We start from the raw sequence: 21,501 nt of genomic DNA, 5'->3' as shown, positions 1-21,501 counted from the left end.
AAACAAAAAACAAGTCACATTGCATGGGAATGAGGTCCTCCCATTTTAGAAATAATCCATTATAAAGGCATTCTGGTCAGGAACTCAAAAGGCTTGCTTTATTGTCTACTGGCTATTATTTACACAGACATAATAATACTGAAAACTCCTCAAAAAACAGTGTCTCACCACATTTGTGAGTCATGTTATACCAACCTCACAGGTGTGTTTCAAGAATTAAATTAGTTAATGTTGGAAAATGCTGGGAAGATTACAAGCATCATACATAAGTGCTAAGTATTAATGATAATGACTAGTAGAGTCTTGCGCAACAGTTAAATATTTTGCTTTGCAGCAGGAGTTTCCTGTCAACAGAAACATGAATTAAACTGTTGTAAATGTATAAAAATAGTTGTCAAAGCATAAAATTAGTGTATGTGAATTAGTCCCTATAATTCCCTTAGCCTGCAAGCAGACCAACAAAAAGACTCTAATATAGAAGTTCAATTCTTTACATTATTTAAGAGTTCAATCCTCCACTCTCCTGCCCTATTTTGAATTTACTTCCCAGGAAAAGTTGTTTGCAATCTTGTTTCACTGTATTGTTTCTAGTTCATTTCCCCTAAAACCAGTAAGGAGCTGGTGAATAGGGCTAGCCCATGGTGCAACAGTCCTGTAGGCTTCCAAAGCACTAATGATTTTGTATTGGCACTTCACCTCAGAAAATCCAGGACACAGACACTAATGGATGAATGGAGGATGTTGTGAAGGCCAAGACTATAACAGAGTTAAAAAAAGAATTAGATACGTTCATAGAAGATAGGTCCATCAATAGCTATTAGCTAGTATGGACAGGGATGGTGTCCCTAGCCTCTGCCAGAAGCTGGGAATGGGTGACAAGGAATGGATCACTTGATGATTACCTGTTCTGTTCATTTCCTCTGGGGCACCTGGCATTGGCCACTGTCGGAAGACAGAATACTGGGCTAGATGGACCTTTGGTCTTTGGTTCTTATGACTGTGTCAGAATTATACTTAGTCCTGCATACAGCATTGTCAACTCAAGTATTTCCTATCTCTCTGTGGGTTAGTTTGCAGGGCCCTGTAGGGCTTTGCAAGATGAAATTTTTGTGAGATGGTTACAAACAGACCTTTTCCTGAGCAGTTGGCATGCACTTGCCACTCTTTTCAAGCATTCAGACCTTACATGTTCCCATCCACTTTCATACTGTTCGTTCCTAAACTAGATTTTCTTGTGCTTTACACACAGATTCTGTGAGCTTTGTGAGAGCTTATATTGCCACATAGGAGGTGGCATGCTAACATGTTGTTTCTGAAGAAAGCATATTCCATGATATCATTAATTCCCTGGCTACATGGAAAAGCGACCTACTGCATAGGAGAATTTTTAGATAGTGCCATTCTGTCTCACCGGCATGACTGCTTGGTCATTCACAAGTATATAGTTGACTATAATCCCTTTAAGGAAGGTGGTATGGAAATTTAGCTACAAGCATTAGTACAACATTCAGTGAGTAAAAAAGAGCTAGTCATCCCCTGTTCAAGGCAAAAGGTGAAAAGATTAAATAGGTTTCTGAGAGAGTGTCCTAATTCCAGGCAGCTGTGATACATGGGATGCCAAACATTTGGCTGAACCATGCTGTGGTTCATTTCCTACACAAATCCCTACAAAAACCCACATACAAACAACCTGCAAGATGTGGATTTAGTGATGCCTTAGGACTCCTGGGGATAAGCAAACTCTGAACTGACCCTCCCACATGCCTCTCCCAATCTGGCTCCTTTGACAGTTTCACTGCCCTTCCCTGCAGAAATAGGGCCCAGCTCAGTGATGAGGGAATAAGAGTGACACCTGGTGGTGAAACTGATGAAGTGCAATCCCTTAAATTGCATCAGTTCCCTGCTATGATCCTTCCTGATTGTCAAACACGTCAAAGGTGGTGAACTTCAGCTGCGAGTTTGCTCTTCCTTACATCAGAGGCAGGAACTGAACACATAGGGAAACTCCAAGTATCTGTAGGACTAAAGGTTCTGGTGTGCTGTACTGACCTAGTTGGGGGAGAATTCTTACATATATTAGGCCTCTGCCCTCAAATTAGAAATTTTAAAAAAACATACAAAAAGCTACTTAAAAGAGGTATTTACACTTTTAAAAAGAGAAAAAGGGACAGGCAGTCAGAATTGTTTATTATATAATAACTGGTCTTGCAACTGCCATGATGGAGGTGCTCAAGTTAGAAGACGACAGAAGAGCAACTTATACCAACCAGCCTCTAGATGTGAAAGCACCTGGTCTGGAAGTAGCACCAAGCTAGTGGGGTTTTTTGGGTGGGGTGGGGTCGGGGAGTGTTGTTTGGTGTTTCTTAGGACTCATTTTACTTGCAAAAAGTCTTAACACATTATTTATTCAATTTATAGCAGGGACTCACATAGTGAGCTGAAGCTCCTTAGATTGTCTCACACATTTTAAAGGTAAGAACTTGGATTGAAGAGGAGCTAAGGAGTACATTTATCTCCTTACTCATTCCTCTCATAGTGCTGAACTAGAACAGGCAGCCCCAGCCTTTTAAACAAGTACAAATTTGGAGCGAACAACCAGCCATCTGCTTTGTACTTTCTAGTCACTGGTTTTTTAAAGTCAACTCTTCAGGGCTGTTGAATTTCAGTCTTCCACTGAACACCCTAGCCAATAAAAAGAACTAAAGTCCAGTCCTTCTAAAACTGAACATAAAGAACTAGAACATATACAGGACAGAGAAAATGTGGCATCTAGTATGCCAAGGGCTACACATTTGCTACCTTAGTTTGAGTTTGAATTGTAACAAGTTCTCATTCTACAGTAACAGATGATGGACACTTGTAATTTCAAGACTGTTTAGGAACCTACTTTCCTCCAGCAGGTACAGCCATGTTTGCCATTTGGTGACATCCCCAGGGAAAAATTAAACAATACAGAGAAGAGTCTTTCGGTTTTTGTGTTCAGCTGTAAACATCAGCTAACCAGGTAACTGTGCATCTCTCTGGAGTTAATGCTCAAAACCACGCCTGAGTGATTGCCTAAAAAAATATAAAAACAAAATACTAACATTAGTATATTTTGAGCATTTTACTATACATTCCCCTTTTATTGCAGAGACAAGACAATCAAATTAGATGGTTGTCTTATCAAACAACAGTTCAGATGCAGGTGGTGCAGCAGCTCAGTGTACCTACAACATACTTTCTACTTCAGTGCTTTAAAGTGTCTGCTCATGATGGTTGTTAGAATTCCTAGTGTTTCTATCCCAGTGACAGCATAAGGTGGTTCTCTTTGCAGCTTAAAAAGGTGTAGTTGTCTTGAGGGGAGCAGGTGAGGGAGGAGAATGGAACCTGAGGCTTCCATTCAACATGCCACTGACCTGGGACTGGACACTGATCGGCATCAGCAATAAGGGAACTCTGTAGCTGTTCAAGTTTCCACCTCTCCCAGAAGGAGTCACTGCAAGGAAATGGAGTTGAGGAGTCCCAAGGTGGGGGTTGCGATAAAGTAGGCAACAAAATATATAGAAAACAAAAAAAGTGGATGGGTGAGTCTGGAAATACTGTACTGTGACAATTCAAAAGTTAGGAAAAGAGAGAGAGCAAACAGAAAACCAGGTTTGTAAAACCCTGCTGTGCATGGACAGGAGGCTACGATAGTGATCTCTAGAATAGGGGGGAAAATCCCATCAGCATAAGTAGGAATCTCCAGAGCATATGAACCAGCTGAAAATAATGTCATAAAACAGAATTTAATATTTCAGTAGGGATGGTGATATGCTTCATACTTCAGCCAGACAAAACAGCACAATACTGAGACAACTAGGAAGATTTCCTATGTAGCGTTGGGTGCTATTGAAGGCTATATTGAAGGCAAACAACAAAAAGTGCACGGTGTAGAAGTATAGCAAGAAAAAGTCTTATATGTTTTAACACTGTCTGGCAGCTGATAAACATAGATGGCTCTGACCCAAGGACATGAGCTATTCCTGTTCCCCTGGATGTCTGCTGGTGCTGACAACCTGGCAGAACTGCAGGTCACTTTCAGATTTGCATTTGTTAACTGTCTAACTTAAGACTTCCTCATTGGCAGGTCTTGGTCCTGGACTCTTTACTCAAGCAACACTCTTACTGACCTCAATGGAAGGTAAGGAGTGCAGGATCAGACCAAATATAGCCTACAGTGATCAGGCAAGGAGATTATTTTTGAATGGGTTGTAAATCCGGGTAGAACTTCTTCATTCCCATATCCTTCATCCTAAGCAGCACATATGCAAAAACAGTAAGAGGTATTACACAACTGCAAGAGGAAGACTGTGGCTAAAGAGTACCTGATATACGCCTAAGTGGCTATGAGTGCTTCACATTAACTGAAGAACCCTGAGAGTACCTCCTTGGCATTCAGGAGTCTATTCTAGAGATGAGATCATTGAAACAATCTTGTCATGCAAACAATTTTTGTGTCCCAGGGTCATCTGCAGTGCTACAGTATTGGTAGAGCTTTGTAGTATAATCAAGGTTCTGTTTGAAGGGTTTTCATGAAAACAACGAATTTTAGTGTGTGCAATTTGTTAAAAAACGTACAGATCTGGGCAAAAACAATTTCCAGGTGAAATATGTTTTTTCCCTTTCATCAGAGCTAAAATCAAAGCAAATGGCAGCATATGGTTCAGCTAAGGAAAATTAAAACAACAACAAAAGACAGTTAGAGATAGATAGTAAGAATAACAAAGAGATAAAGAAGGACTTCCAGGACGTCTGCCCTCCGTGGCTGATCTTAGCCCTCTATGTAGGGTTAATGAAGCCATTTAACCTCACAGTTGTCTGTCTCTACCACCATTTCAGCCAGTTTTATAAAAGCCTGAGATTTAGGGTCAGATGTTCCATTTTCACAGAGTTGTCCGAAGCAGCACTAGACGATCTTCCTTTGTGAGCTACACTTTTCAGGCTGCTCTGTGTTCTCAATACATTTGGAGTATTTTAGACTAGCTCTCTACATTACATTCAGCATACTCATGAATTGCCTAGACAAGCACTTTCATCTAACTTTGAATCATCTGCTCTAAGAGACATTCATAAAAGATTCCTGAATGGGAATTCTAATGACTGTCCATTGGATACTGGCAAGTCAGGACTCAAAATAGGATGAATTCAATGAAGTTTTGTATTTGGGAATTCATTTAATGTGTCTAAAAGAGAGGACACCTCCTTATAATCTACCCTGCATTATGGAAACATTCATTCTACATATCATTTCTCTCTGCCTAAAATTCATTACACTTTGATTTCAGGGCATGCTCAAGTTAATTTAAATGCTAGTGAAGTTAATCAATTATAATCTATACTGCTTATTGTACTATCTTCCTAATGTTGTTCACATATATCTCATGACAGTGCATTGTACTACCTTACATACTGTGTATTTATATGGCATGTCATAAAAAATCAGCAGAATAGACTGAATTTAAAACAAAACAAAAAAGGAGGATAAAAGAAGTGTTTCCTTGTTAGCAGTTTACCAATCGATTCCTCTTGAAGCTGAGTATAAAAATGAAGATACTAAAAATGCAAACATTAAAACGTAATTAAAAAAAACAAAGCAAACAAAATACTAATTGAGATGTTAATAAAGTGAAGGTGAAGTTACCTCTTGCGTTACCTAGCGTTTGAGAATCCAGATCATCATCAATAAACTCCTCACCCTGGATGATGTTCTGGGTGTCCTCACTGTGATTAACAGGGCTTGTCATCTCCTGTTCTTTTTCGTTGTGCATCTGGGCATAGACGTTTCTGCCTGGCAGTTTCCTAAATAGCACAGGAAAAATATCCTTTGATGGAATTTAGTTTCATATTATATACAATTAATCATATTAACCTCAAACCCCTATGGAAAAATCCTATAGAATTAAATAAAGAACAATGTTTCCACTGAATTTTTAAATCAGCCAATAGAACTCTATGGTAATACATTTTCTATTTAATTCTATAGGATTTTAGAGTAATAGCTATAGATTTCCCACTAATATCTACAGAAGCTCATTGGTTTTATCCCTATTACATTTTATAGGAATTTTCTAGATAGGTATCAAGAACTTGCCTGGTTTTGATATAAGGATTTCTATATAAACACAGATCTTTTTTGTTTTTTGTTCAGATATTTACTGATTTAATAATTTAAAAAAAATAATAATTTAAAAAAAACACTTGAAGCTGAAAACATGTGAATAAATAATATTTCTTGCATTCCTAAAATGTCATCATAGAAGGATGACAAAGCATCAATTAGTTATGTCTTACTCTGCAGCAGTATGACAACACCTTATTCAAAGTTAAAAGAAATTTTGTGACCTTGTATCAATGCTAACAACAATAAGTTTATGTGTGTGTTGTTTCGAGGGATTGACAGACAATACTGGACCTTCACAGGTCAGGGTGTGCAGCAAGCTTTTCAGATTGTAATAACATTTTCAGTGCCTCGTTCCCCCTGCCCCTGCCGACTGCCTTTCTTGACCCTGGGAGTCGTGACCCACCAACTGAGAAACACTGCACTGCAGCAGCCCTGAGGTTACCTCAGTTTAATAGCTGCTGAAGACAAGAGAGGTAAAGCAAACTGCCCCTGGTTGCATAGAGTCAGTGGCCCAGCTGGGAACAATAGCAGTATGACATCATAGTTTAATTTCTATAGTGTCTTCATCAACCCCTCTGCTGAGGTAGTCACAGTGTTGTACAATATTAAAACATACTGAAAAGGTTTATTTAAAAATATATATAGCAAATCAAAGCACCCAGTCCTGGCTCCAAGGGTCTTCATAACCAGGAGATAAGACACTCTTCAGGAGAAAGATGGCATTTTATTTATGTTTATTTAAATAATGATAAAAAGATGCCGATACCAGCTCTAGGTGCCCTAATACAATTCATGCTACAAGAAAGCATCAGCAGCTTTTAAATAACTATTAAAAAAGGAATTCTGATATTCTAAACCAATAAGAGTTTAGAGGTATATGGTCTCTTGGTCCCACATCTTTCTAGAAATTATTCTGGACAGTAGGGCTGTGTTTTTTCTACATTACAACCCTAATCAGCCTAGAACACACACTGTTTACTATATGCATATTATATTCCAAAGAAACGCTTAATCTATCCTCTAGAAAATGAATAAACCATAATCACTGGCTTCAGAAGGCAGATACTACATGAGGAATAGGGTAGGAATAGCTTAAATGAGTAGGGATAGTGTGTCTGTTCGGCCATCTTTCTTTCATCCCCCTCCTACTGTTTCTTACTACTAAAGATTTTGAAATGTAAATAATACAGAGTACTGGAGCATGCTATCAGCATTTAAAGTAACAGTAACAATAATAATGAAAATACATTGAATAGAATATTTATTGTGGTGTTAGTTTTGAGGTTAATGTTCAGATGAATGACTTCTTTGTGCTTTAGAGCAGTCATGACTTACTTTGTCCCATTCATTTTGGAAGTCTGCCTTTTCTACATGGTATTATTTTGATTTTAATAAAATATGGACCATCAAATTAGTACCTGTTTTTATAACTAAATGGCTAGGATTGGGACTACACTTGCTCTCATGCAACACAATAGTAATATAGGCAAAGGTGGGGGGGAGGGGAGGTTTTCTTCTGAAAGTGTAAATGAGATGGGAAATCAATGATGAGGAAAGATTAGAAACTCTGCTCCAAGAGTGGTGAGATTGGTGGTGGTACTCAAGGACAGGATGCAAGGAGGTGAATACAGAGAAAGATCCTTGAGTTTGGTTGCAGCAAGTCCATGGATATTTTTAACAACAACAAGTGTAATTTTTAACAGGATTTTAAAATGAATGGGGTAAAGGGGAGGGAGAGGAGGTATCTGAGACTGTGAAAAGGCAGAAATCTTTCTCTTCTTCTGAAGAATCAAATGTACTCCCACTAAAGTAGGCAAAATACCTAAATAGAGGAAACAATAGTCTAATCTGGTATGATGAAATCTATGTTCCTGCTGTTGCAAAAATAAAAGAAGGACGATTTCAGCTCTTTTGCTAGTGATGTATTAAATACATGACAGCTTTGATGTGGGTGAAATATCATTTTCCTTCCCTTGCCTTTGCGTGGTGGACACTGTGCTGTTTGTCTTGTCTATATTACTGCAGAGTACCCCACACCATGGAACCCCGCTCAGAGTGCTGCTGAAGGAATGAAGAAATCCTACTAGGAAAAACATCACAAACATAAAAATACATCGGAAAAAGAAAAGGAGGATTTTTCTTTGATTGAATTACCACTGATAAAGATGACATTGCTTTGAAAAACAATATGCAGATTCCGGATCCATGCTAGATAATGGGCCAGAGTCACTGGAACCTTCCAGCTGCTTTATGCTGTTCCAGTGACAGGATGCGCCATGATCCCAGTTTATCTGGATGGTTAAGCTGATGGAGCATACTAGTGAATCTGGCAGCATATCATTAGCTTGAGGCACCATGATAATTTTCTAATGCATGCAGTCTGAAGCCAAGAGGAGGAGGAGATCTTTTTGCCTCTGAGATACTCAGTTTTGTTCTCTGAACTGTTTCTTGCTTCAGCAGCATTTTCTGGCAGGGAAATTACCCCTTTCTGCTTGTCGATCTCTGTCTAGGTGGACCAACTACTCCTGTGGATCCGGGTCCTATAAAACTAAGTGCTCTGTGGATTTCTGTCTTTGGATAATGTTTGCTTTCTAGCGGTCTGCAATGCAATAAAAAACCTGCAGCACCCAGTCTCAGAGACCAGATCAACTGACTCAGGGCCATGGGGCTTAGGCTGCAGGGCTAAAAATTGAAGTGTAGACATTCAGGCTCAGGATGCAGCCCAGGCTCTGAGACCCCCTCCCCTCATGGGGTCTCAGAGCCTGGGCTCCAGCCCAAACCTGAATGTCTACGCTGCAAGTTTTAGCCCCACAAGCGCAAGTCAGCCAATCGGGGCCAGCCATGGCCAGGCTGTGGGTCTTTTATTGCACTGTAGGCATACCTTAGGAGAGATTGCTGCAGATGCTCTGTTTTTATGAATCTCAGTTCTAGGGAATCTTTACTCTACATTTTTCATTCGGGGAGGAATGTGATCTTGTGAAGTATGTGCACTCATGAATTTAAGCCGGACTCATAGGTGAGCCTCTGCTTCAGGTGATTAACCCATTTCTAGTAATATCTGTCTCTAAGCACCCTGCTTTCCATTTCAGGAGAATCAAATTTTGCTGGGGGCTGCATGATGCTGTGAGATCCTGCTCTGAAGTTTGATCTGTTCAACTGAGAAATTCCAGTGTATTAGGGGAGTTAAAGCCGTGTTTCAATTCCTAGCATTCCTACAGTCTTCCTCTGCAATAACTGTCCCATTCAGAAAATAATAAGCCAAGAGGCCATTTTAGAAAGGAATCAAGATGAATAAAAATATTTTTTTTCTTTCTTAAATATTGTATATTTCTTTTGCCGCTTATTAAATGTGTCTGTTGTCTAATTGCCTCCAAATTAAGGGCTAATCAAGAGGTGTACATCACAATGTCTCATAACAGTCACCGCCACCGAGTTTTATGATCTTGTAATACAAACAGACAACCCACAATGTACTGCAAATGAAATAACATTATTGCATCACATCATCCATTTTTTTGATGATTTTTTGTTGCTCTGGGAACCCAGAATAGCTAAATGGATTTTTATTATTTTTATTCAGCTGTAGACAGAGTCTGATATCAAATTTTGTGTTTCATCCTATAAAACAATAAGTCACTACAAATATCAAGAAATTTAAGATTCCACGGTTGGAAAGCCAAGAGAGTCTTCCTCCATGAAACAAAGCACCTCTGTCTAATGAGATAACAAAGATGGTTGCTAACTTGAACTCTCAGTTAAATGCTATACTCTTGCTGTTATCGCTAGCACAGCATGGTACCTAGTCTATCCTTTAAAAGAATGTTTATTTTAAATAAAAATCCATCTTGAAATAATAATGGGCCTAATCAATAGGTGTTTTCACTGAGTAAAGACTGCAGATTTTGTGAAATGATAATAAATGTTCATTCCCACACTGCTCAAACCTGAAGACTTTTGAGTACCTAACAAAAAATACCAGGACCATGGCCAAATAATAAAACAAATACATAAACCAGCATAAAAAAGCCAGTAACCTGCCACCTGAACAATAATGAATTCATCTCCATAATCAAATGCAGATTAAAAGTGTCTTAGAGTTCTTAAAGGAATAAGTATTTGCTTACACAGCTTATGTGGTATCAGTTGTTCCTCAAGAACATATTTTTTATATTAAGGCCACTTCCATAGCTTCTTCATCTCCTCCCTAATACGTTATCGTGCGGACTCAATTCTTACTTATCATTTCTATCACAGCTGGATACTCTTAACCTGTGTGGCACTGTTTCAGTAATCAAACTCTAACATGTTCAACAGAGAAATTCCACATCATTTTGTTTTGTTTTCTTGGTAAGAAATTAGACTTGTGGATCAATTAATTGTCCTGGTTGCCTAGGTTACTCATTACTCCTCAGAGTAGATAATTAGGAATATATTTTAGAATGACTATTTTTTGGTGATTGTATTGACGCAAGCTGAACGCGCTCCCACATTGTTGCTATTTACCTACGTCAACATCAGTTATAACCTTGATGTCTGAAACGCTCAGAAAAAACATGGGCTTTAAAAGCTAGAGACCCATCAGTGCATTGCTTCAAAAAAGGCTACTTTTCAAGAAATGATCATGTGAACAAATCTAGTTCTTAAAGTATATAAGGTTTACTTGCCTTTTAAATTTGTAGAGAATGAAGGCTCCAACTACAACTAGACAGATAACAAAGAGAACCACTATAGCCCAGTATCCACTGCCTCCTCCACTTCTCTGAGAGTCTGAAATGCAAGACATATATTTGAAGAGCTTAGTAAATCTGCTTTCAGACCAATCATCATCTTGGGTTTGCCTTATTATCGAATCTCTTAAATAAAAACCACTAGATTTTTATTTTTACCATCTCCTTGTCACTTCTTCGAATAGTACTCCTGGGGGAATTCTGTGCCAAAAATTCCAAAATTCTGCACCAAACAAATCCAAAATTCTGCATTTTTTATTTGTCAGAATAATTCAATATAATCACACCAGTTTCACTTATTTTGGTAATTTATTTAAACTACGATACCAAAAAAATCATCATAATTGTTCACCATTTCCTAAATGCATGAAAGTTAAGTTACAAATACTTGCTAACCAAGACCCTGTCATCTAGTTATAATCCTGGATTTTCATTTAAATTGCATTACTTTTATTTTGGTTTTTGGTGTTCTGTAAAATGGAAGGTAGCTTTAAATTGCTCAGACTTTCACACAAGAAAGTCATAGGGTTTTGCTAATCATTGTCCTGCATTTTGTTTTAAATGGATAAGTAAAATAGATCCTGAGCTGTAATCTAACCCCATTGTTCCTCTCTGGCACAGGAAAAAAAGCAAGAAAGCACACAGACCTTCCTAGCTGAGGATTCCCTTACTGTCATTTACAATAAGGCTCCTTTACACCACTCTGGCAAGGTAAAGGAGCCTTAATTGACTAAGAATGGGAACAATTAACTAACAATGATAACATGAGAAGCCTGCCTGTTTAGTTGTTACATTTCTACTCTGCCTCAGGGACAGAGCCTGCTTCACACAGCCCTATGCCTCCAAGCCCAGGACGCAGCAACAGGGACGAGAGGGAAAGAGTGAGTCTCTCTCACTCAGGTGCCCCGCCTCACCCCCTTATTGTCTCTCCATGGACCCAGGACTAGCCTCCCTCCCCCCACCTCACCACAGTGATCTGCTCTCTGATGCCAGCTGATCCCAGCAGACGCGCCAGCGCTGCTGCAGAAGGGGCGTGTGAACCCCAGAGATTTCTTTGCTCCCCCATTTTTCTGCGGGGGAGCCAAGAAATCTGTGGAAGGTGTGAATTCTGCGCCCCGCGCAGGGCGCACCATTCCCCCAGGAGTAAAATAGGCAGCACCATAAACTAATTTGTAGACCAACTTACAGATGCTGGAGAGAGGACAAATTTAAATGAAATAAATAAATAACTAAATAAATAATGTAATTATTTGCATGGATAGTGCCATTTTCCCAAGGATCTCCAAAGGTACTGTAGGCAATAGTCAATCAGCCCTCACATTTCTCTATTATATATGATACATAAACATTACTATATTCATTTTACAGATGGGGAAACTGAGATAGAGCAAGGTCAATTAACTTGCACAGTTACACAGTGCCAGAGTCTAGAATGAAATTCAGGAATCCTCAGTTCTAGTCTCTGTTCTTCCCACCAGGGAATACTGGCTCTTAACACAAATGATTTCTACGGTAACTTTCAGATTAGAAACTACAGTGATGAGTCTTATAGTGGAACCTAAGATATAGAGAGGATGTGCCTTATTTTGCCCTGGGAACTAACTTGGCAATATATAATTTATATCACTATTTATGACACATCTGAATAGAGCCCGATGTGCTTTGCTCTTTTGCTGGGTCAGTGTCGTACAGCAACAAACAGAACAGGTGTCATGAATGATGATGCACATGCACAAACAAAGAGGCTTTGACATTGTCAGGGAGGGCTTAAGTTGAAGCTGTCCTGGCTGCTAAAACACAGCCTTTTCATTGTATGCTCCCTTCATAAAATACCCACACACAAATGCAGAAAACTTTTCAGTCCTTGTCTCTATTTTTGTAGGTTGGATCTGTGGGTCCAAATTTACAGGCTGGCAAATTGGGGGCTCTGATATCTGAGCATCCAAAACTGTGCTTTCAATTTGTGCCTGTATTAAGCTGGCCAGTGTTTGATAATCTGTCTACTTTTTAGTGAAAAGGACAAAAGTGAGTGTGATACATGAGGGGCGGGGGAGGAGTAGCTCACTTTGACGGACACCCAGCCAGCCAGTGAGTTGTAAAATCCTTCTTGGTCTGTCCTCTGCTTGCTTTACCTGTAAAGGGTTAACAAGCCCACAGGTAAAAGAAAAGGAGTGGGCACCTGACCAAAAGAGCCAATAGGAAAGCAGAACTTTTTAAAATTCAGAAAGAAACTTTCCCTTTGTTTCAGACTAACACAGCTGTTGTTACTCTGAAACCTTTCTCTTTGTCTGTTGTTCTCTCGGCTGTAGGGACACGGAGCAGTAATGCTGTAACCAGCTTTAAGCCAGGCATGATTACAGATTATCAATTCATACCTCGAACTTACTTATCTGGAGCCTCAGATATGTAAGTAAAATTAGAGAATGTCTAAAAAGACACGATTAGGGTTATTTCTTTTATTTCTTATTCGCTTATGGACTCCCCTGTGCTAACCCGAGATGCTTTTGTTTGCTTCTAACCCTTAAACTGAACCCCCAAGAAAGCTATTTTGGGTGCTTGATTTTTGGAATTGCTCTTTTAAAATCTAGCAAAAGCCTAAGTTCCAGATGTATTTTCTTTCTGTTTTTAATAAAATTTACCTTTTTTAAGAACAGGACTGGATTTTGGTGTCCTAAGAGGTTTGTGCATATGCAGTTTGATTAGCTGGTGGCAACAGCTAATTTCCTTTGTTTTCTCTCTCACCTCTTCCCCGGAGGGTTGGGTGAAAGGGCTTGAGGGTACACCACGGGGAGGAATTCCCAAGTGCTCCTTCCTGGGTCCAAGGGGTTTTTTTGCATTTGGGTGTTGGCAGCGTTTACCAAGCCAAGGTCAGAGAGAAGCTGTAATCTTGGGAGTTTAATACAAGCCTGGAGTGGCAAGTATTAATTTTTAAAATCCTTGCAGGCTTCCACTTCCTGCACTCAGAGTGTTTTCAAGCTTCTAACAGGGTATCACAAACAAATAATGAAAAACTGTAAAATAAGCTGCTTTGATGGTACATTTTAAATTAACAAACAGCAGAAGAAACCAGTTAATGTAACACTTCTCTCAGAACTCTAATAGCAATCTATAGATTGGGTTTTTACCTGAATCAGAGCTGGCTAACGTCACTAAGACCCAATATCCTTCTCTCAGGAAAAAGCTGATGTTATGTGCATTCAAGGCCTGCTTTATAGCAGCTATTCTCTGAAAACATAAGAGAGATAATGTCACGCATCTTCCACATAGTTCAACTTTGAGAAATTCAATGCACTAAATTGAGAAACCTCTAAGTTCATTCAATATGGTGAGAAACCCAGAAGACATTTGTTGACCGTTTCAATTAGTTGTAAATTTTTAGGCAATTCTGGTTTTAAAAATCATTCGAATCTGTGCAACCCATCAATGTTGGAAAGTTACAAATGTTTATATCCAAGTCTTTCTTCCCCTTATGGAGCTCTTTACTTTTTTCCACATTATGTGATAGACAACATTTCATTTACGGGAGCTATTGGGCCCACCTGAACTGTAACTTGCACAATGAATAATCTACATTGAAACCTGTCTCCAATATACATATTCTTCTAATGATACCAAAAGACAGGCCTCTCTGGAACTTTAGATTTCTTACACATGAAAAGTAACTGTTGCTTGATAATGCAGTGCATGTCATGCTTTACTTCACTTGCTTATCTCTAGGGCTGGCTGGCTGTTTGTAAAATGTTTTTAAGAAGATTCTGTCAAAACAGTTATTTCCATCCACATAGAAACAGTTTCTCCTATTTTTCTAATGGGGACAAAGCATATTAAAATATGATCTCCCACATTTTTGTGGAACAGCACCGTTAAAAGTGCCACCACATCCCACCACTGTCAGACACATCATCTGGTCCCTCTCTTTCTCTTGCTTGCATCTTCAACATAGGCAATTTTCCAGAGGATCAAGGCTAGTTTTATAGACTGTTCCTTAGTACAAGATACCGCTCCCCACAGGATGCCAAATTAAAAGTTTAAGAGAATCATAGAACTGCAAGAGACCTTGAGAGGTCATCTAGTCCAGTCCCCTGCACTCAAGGTAGGACTAAATATTATTTAGACCATCCCTGGTAGGTGTTTGTCCAACCTGCTCTTAAAAATCCCCAATGATGGAGATTCCACGGCCTCCCTAAGTTTGCCTTTATATCTATGAAACCTTTAAGAGAGGCTCTTTTTATATTACTGTGCTCGGTTTTGACAAGCCCTCACAGCCTATTAGGTAGAAAAGCCCCTGCTGTTTCTCTTATAGTATTTGCATGAATTTCACAAAGGGCCAAATTCTGATCCCCATACCCACACTCAGTCCATAAATGGTTTCATTGACTTAAATAGGACTCTTTGTGCACTCAGTGTAAAGGTAACATAATTTGGGCCTCAGTTAATTTTCAATAGAATTCTCCCAGAGAATTCTTAACTTTTTATCCCCAACTTAGTGACTTGGCCATATATTGTTTCCACTATTCTGTTCCATGTCTGACATGAAGAATAGTTCTGACAGTTGTATCAACAGCAACTTGTAAAATAATGCAACCATTGCTGAAATATATTTACTCAGTCTCTCTCCAACAGAGTTCTGTACTTGAACCATACTTAACTGGAAACAACCAGCAATTCTCAAATCACATAAGCATTCCAGATCTAAAAGTAGTTCTTCCTAGTGCAATTCCTTTGAGACACAAGCAAGTGAGTAACACATAAGAACATAAGAATGGCCATACTGGGTCAGACCAAAGGTCCATCCAGCCCAGTATCCTGTCTGCAGACAGTGGCCAGTGCCAGGTGCCCCAGAGGGAGTGAACCTAACAGGTAATGACCAAATGATCTCTCTCCTGCCAGCCATCTCCACCCTCTGACAAACAGAGGCTAGGGACACCATTCCTTACCCATCCTGGCTAATAGCCATTAATGGACTTAACCTCCATGAATTTATCTAGTTCTCTTTTGAAATGACATGGAGATCTGAAACTTTTATAGTGACATTAATTTCACTTACATTTCAGAGTACAGATATAAAGTAGAGTCCATAAGGGCTGCCCAGGTTAATAGGCAGACTCAGAGTGCATTCTCAGTACATGACAAAGCCTCACAAGAATGCCAGGGCACCAACTTTCAGAACTGGAGCTATCAGCAGAATAAACGTCCCGTTGTTGAAACATGAAAAGGGGGAAATACTGAAGATCTTGGAGTTCTCCTCTCAGTTATACATCAAGAATGAATGATCCATAAACATGGGCGGTTTGTCACAAGTGATAAGTAAGAGTCCAGCCCAACACCCAATGAAGTCAATGGAGTCTTTCCATTGACTTCATTGGACACTGGATTAGGCCTTAGGGTGGTAAGTTTGCCATGGACGTTTTCTGGAAGGATATTTACTGAGTAACACAGATTTTGGTACAATCGTAGATGTTATAAAAATTTGTGATCTCCTCTTTAAAAAGAACACTCCACACAGAAATGCACACACACCAGTAGCTTCAGTGGTCTGCCTTGCCTACATTAAGGTGGTGAAGATGCGGCTGCTAGCACCTATAGCTCCACTCCAAGTTCAACACAGGGTGTGTCAGTAGGGGTGTGCCCGGGGTGACACTGCCTTATACACCAGTAAGCAGCTCTAGGGCTGTGGTGGGGAAGCTGCATGCTGCACCTCTTCCCACTGTGGAGAAAAGGTTACCAGGGAACACACTCCTTCCAGTGTCCATGGAGGTGCTTTTTCTGCTCCTGGTATCTGTAAGCCCTTTTGTATGCCCCTCCCCCAGCTGAATGCTGACTGGACTCTGTCAGCAACATATAAGTATGATGACAAATATATAGCTACTCTCAGATTTATCTTTTCAATCCTGACTTTGGCATCCCCTTTGTGCTCCAATAGCCACAAGTTAGCTCTCAGATGGGGACCTTTATGATACAAACTGTGCAATACTAAATTGCTTTCATTTTTATCCAGTCCTGATATTAGGAATTTCTCCAAATCATTAGCAGCTCAGTGTAGCCCTTCATGTCTTTCCTCTTGGAATATCCGGAAAGGTGGTTCAGATCTGACCATGAAAACACTGAGGCAGCATTGAATGCAACTGATGGTATTCTTCAAGCTCCCTGGAAGCAGACCACTAGCAATGGCTGAGATTTTAAGGGAGCTAATCTGAATAATTTAGGTATTCTTTTTTAAAAAGAAAACAAACAGCAGGACAAAAGGGTCTGCCTTAATCTGTTGCTTTTAACTATTGAAGAGGTCCATTCCACATAAACTTGGAACAGAAAAAGATACAATTTCATCATAAATCAGCATCTCGTTCCTTAAAAGGAGCAAAGAAGTTAAGAGTTTCAAGGTGATGACACCCACCTGGCTACAAGCCACAATTCACATAGGGCTTTGTAAGCTATCTATTAAAATACAGTGCTTCCTGGAAATTAACTGTCACTTCAGTCTTCCAGAACGTCACATTGAGATGGGAGGGGGAGCCTAAGGATGTTTTTTCTTGCATTAGGACCATTCTCAATCCTAATTTACCCAATTCTGAAAGTTAAAAGTTAAGTTTAAAGTCTCCTGCTCAAATACTCAAAAGTCACATCAAAATACTTTGAGATTTGCCTCTTTAAGCAATTCCATGAATGAGGTTTTTGTACCATGTTGCCCTGGGAGCTTGGGCCTGCCTACCAGTAGACACACTCTGGCTAGATGGATATTGTGGCCTATTCGCTGAACCTTATTATTTGTAACATATTCCCCTCCTGAACTAGTCTCTTAAAAACTAATGGTTTCTGAAATGATAACTCTTTTTAACTGATAATGCTTGAAACGCAAAACTGGTGCAGAGCTGAGACATTCATTTTATGGAAAAAAGGCATAATGTCATACATTATAAATCAGAGGTAGGGCCAGTGGACAAATTTTGATTTTCTACTGAACTAGGACCCCTTCCCACTGAGCATATTTCACTTGGAAATGGGAGATAGGGGAAAGTCTCATATTTGAGCTTTGTCCGTTTGCACTTAAACTCTTTGCTCCTGTTGCCTCAGTACCTGAATAAGCTTCCTGACCATTAGGACAGAAACCACCTGCTCTTCATGTAATAGGCCAAATCCTAAAGTCTTGAGTCAGTAGGATCTGAGGTCTAATGTATTTTTTAAGACAGTGAGGAGGATGCCTCTCCTCTAATCAAAAATGTTAATGTTCTAAATATGTGGTTTCCACAGGTTTGTATTCCTGATTAGAGAATTTTAATCTACTGGATCATTATAAACCAATATGTTATCACTTTAGTTGCAGATGTAACAACAGACAAATATTAGCCATCCCTGAGAAATATTTTGATACCAGCTGGAGCTGGCTTGTGCAAATGGCCACAGCTCAGAGCTGGTATGGAGACACTCTGGAGGAGCTTGGAGAGGAATGCAGGGACTGCAGCATATTCCCCACTGCATGCCATCCCACATTCTGGGCTGGACTAGAGTAGGAGGCAAGACCATGGCCTGCTCTCTTCCTGTTGCCTTTGGGGTAGATTCCATCCCAGGGTGCACAGGGAAGGAGCAGGCACTGCACTCTACTAAAGACAAGGACCGCAATTGCTGCTAGCTCTTACATAGGTCATGCCCAGAATAAGTAGGGTGGATGACATTGAGGTGTGTAAGGCCCAACAATGATGCCAGTAGGAGTATTGCCACTGATTTCAATGGGATGAAGATTTGGCCCTAATCAGACACAGATTGGTCTGGCTACCTTATCAGTAGTTACACTTCTCTTCCGCTTTGGCTGGTTTGCTGGAAGCAGCACAAGCAAATCAGCAGTTGTGGGCAGACCAGGTTTCACCACAGTCACCAGTGTTTCTTCAGGGATATTAGTTTCCTGCAGAGACAAAGACATGCAAAGATTTACAGGCCTGTATGCTATACTAACTTTATACTGTCAGTATTATACAAAAAATAAATAAAATATGTAGCTACTTTCACATATGGTCTTCTGGATCTGGTCTTTGGTGTTAAGATTTTTAATATGTAGAGAGAATTCTATGGAAGTCACTGGAAGCCAGAAAGCTGCACATAACCTTACATTAATTAGCAGAGATTTGAAAAGCTCTTTGAAAATTAGAAGTGTTATCACACATATCATATCAAAGAGCTCTAATGGTATCATGGGAAAGAGTGAACTGAAGCCAAAGTGGTTTGCAGGTTTACCACAACTGTGCAGTGAGCATGTAATCTTCCAAGATAAAATGTTTAAAAAGTGCCTAAGTGTCTTAGAAGTACAAGTTCCATTTTCAAAAGTGACTTAGACACTTAGGTGCCCAAGTCGTATTGAAATTCAGTAGGACTTTGGCTTCTAAATGCCACCATCACTTTTGAAAATGTTACCATTTGTCACAAATTCTTCTGTTGTGTGATATATATCTAGGACGGCTGTTGTGAGAATTTAATGAAAAGAACTGGTCAAATCTCATAGTCCTTAGGTCAAATGAACAATCTCTGAAATCCATATAATTGTATCTAACTTTTTGTATATGATTTTTTAAAAGTTAAGATGTAGAGCCAATTTGATTCGGGGGGGGAGGGGGAGGAAGAAGGGAAGACACTAATCAGGCAGATGTACATTATGAAATGGGTAGAAGTTGATGTGTGATAGAGTGAGTTCCATTAATTTGGCATTTAGTAGGTGTTGGGGTTATAAACTGGGGTGAAATAGGTGTAAAACAGAAGGTCAGAATCCTGATCTGGTTTATACTGGTGCAAATTCATTGTAAGGCCACTAATTTCACTGGGGGCCCTTTGACAATAGGGCTCTGTGTTTCCTTGGTGATAACTATTTCTATAAATATTTACTTCTGGGGTCATAACTTACTGATATGCTCCACGACAGAATTCAATATGTGCTTATCTCTGGCAGTGTGTGCATCTGAATATTATCACTCAAGTGCTCCCTACCTTAACAGCATTACTCTTTATCCATGTCACAATGCTGGTATGTGAAGCTTGACTTAAGTAACCTACAGGACAATTCAGCGTTCAAATCTGAGCAGTGCTTAATTTGTAATGAAAGAGGTGCCAGGGCTCAAGTAGGTGCCGAGACTCAAGCAGTTTTTTTATGTTCATAACTGATGTGGCAAGCCCAGAGGTACCGGGGCTATGAACTGCTAAGCCTAGAGGTGCTGGGACTGAGCCCTAGCAAGCTCTAGCATAAATGAAGCCCCGAATCTGAATCTATGTCTTATTCATACCTGCAATCTACATAAAGTGGCTGCAGCAAATTAATTCCTTACATATTTTCTGTAATTTTCAGAGTTACACATGCAAAGCTGTAAATTATTTTAAAAAAAAACAAACAATCAATCAAAGACTAAGTGTTGTATATTATAGTACCCTTTGTGTAACCCCTAACTACATCACATTCATGTTACATTTTTTCCCCCAAGGTCAACAGTATTGGCTAATATTTCCACCTGGCCCCAAAATCCCTGAGAGGAGTATTTATTGTTAATTCCCAATTAGCCTGTGTTGGAAAGAAACTGACAGTATTGCAATAATGTAATCTATGGCCTGTATACACAAGTGACACTGGTCTCAAACTGCTTCTAAATGTCACTCATGGGGATAGTTTTATTGTTCTGCTCTGCCTACTTTTTTCTAAATGGGGAGGCATTAACTTAACCTTCAACTTTATGACTGGAGAAGGAGCAGTTTACGAGCAAACTGAGAGAGCACCTTTGCAAGAAGTCGTGTTACTACCAGGCCTATGTCTTCCCTCCACTCTGGTATGTTGGGGTTATACATGTCCAGATGTTTAGTAAACTTTAGAGAAAGGACTTGAAAATGATCTGGAAACAGGAAAAGAAACATTTTTGAATAATTCAAAGAGAATTGGGGAAAAACAGTTTTGTAGAAAATAGTAACTCTGGAAAAAAGGTCTGTTAGCGTTATTAATTATTATTATTTGTATTTTTAGAAGCTCTTACAAGACCCATTTGCAGGCCAGGACCCCATTGTGCTAGGTGCTGTACTAAAAAAGAAGAAAACACAGTTCAGACTCCAAGGAGTTTACAATCTAACATTATTTCCCTCACATTATTCGATACCATGGACCAATACCAGATTTTTGTATTTTCCCCACTTTCCCAGCATCTTATGTCTAAATATTTCTAGCCACCAATCAAAGGCAACATGGAAAATGTTAAGTCAAATTTCATATACTCCATGGATAATTATCTTTCTGGTCATTTTTCATTAAGATATCACACCACACATAAAGCTGTGGTTTCTTTTATTTTTAATGGGCATGATTCTATGGACTTGATTCTTACTTAAACATAAACATCTGGTTCTTGCCCATTGCATGCTCCTTTTTTCATGCAAAATAAATACTTCTTTATGTTTTCTATAGTCTAGCTGTGAAAACATGAATAGAAATGGTATGGCAATGGCTAACTACTGCATTGTTTAAAAGAATAAATAAGCTACACTCCCAACATTTCTATGAATGTAATCCAAAAATAACTGAAATACTAGAAATGGACAGTTCCTTAGTAAACAGGACTTTATTTTTTCCTTTCTCCTTACAGGCTCCTTGGAAGCATACCTGAAGAACCT

The 21,501-nt window shown here is 39.4% G+C and overlaps 1 protein-coding gene across 5 annotated transcripts in view; it reads right to left on the bottom strand.

The window, feature by feature from the left end:
- Positions 1–76: 76 nt before the first annotated feature.
- SORCS2 (sortilin related VPS10 domain containing receptor 2) overlaps positions 77–21,501 on the bottom strand; it is an 843,749-nt gene continuing 822,324 nt past the window's right edge. Inside the window, exons 22-28 of one of the 5 annotated variants that reach the window (XM_048848940.2) lie at positions 20,620–20,732; positions 18,644–18,769; positions 13,998–14,097; positions 10,810–10,912; positions 5,666–5,823; positions 3,399–3,478; positions 77–3,057 (exon numbers count right to left, since the gene is read on the bottom strand). In XM_048848940.2, coding sequence (XP_048704897.2) covers positions 3,034–3,057; positions 3,399–3,478; positions 5,666–5,823; positions 10,810–10,912; positions 13,998–14,097; positions 18,644–18,769; positions 20,620–20,732 — 704 coding nt within the window. In that variant the 3' untranslated portion in view covers positions 77–3,033. The remainder of the gene's footprint in view (positions 3,058–3,398; positions 3,479–5,665; positions 5,824–10,809; positions 10,913–13,997; positions 14,098–18,643; positions 18,770–20,619; positions 20,733–21,501) is intronic. The other 4 variants (XM_075128050.1, XM_075128051.1, XM_075128052.1 and 1 more) reach the window with 4 other exon arrangements.

This window comes from Caretta caretta, chromosome 4 (genome assembly GCF_965140235.1).
Source record: "Caretta caretta isolate rCarCar2 chromosome 4, rCarCar1.hap1, whole genome shotgun sequence".
Lineage (NCBI taxonomy): Eukaryota > Metazoa > Chordata > Testudines > Cheloniidae > Caretta > Caretta caretta.
The sequence above is the reverse complement of the archived record's forward strand: the minus strand, read 5'-3'. Positions and strand labels throughout refer to the sequence as shown.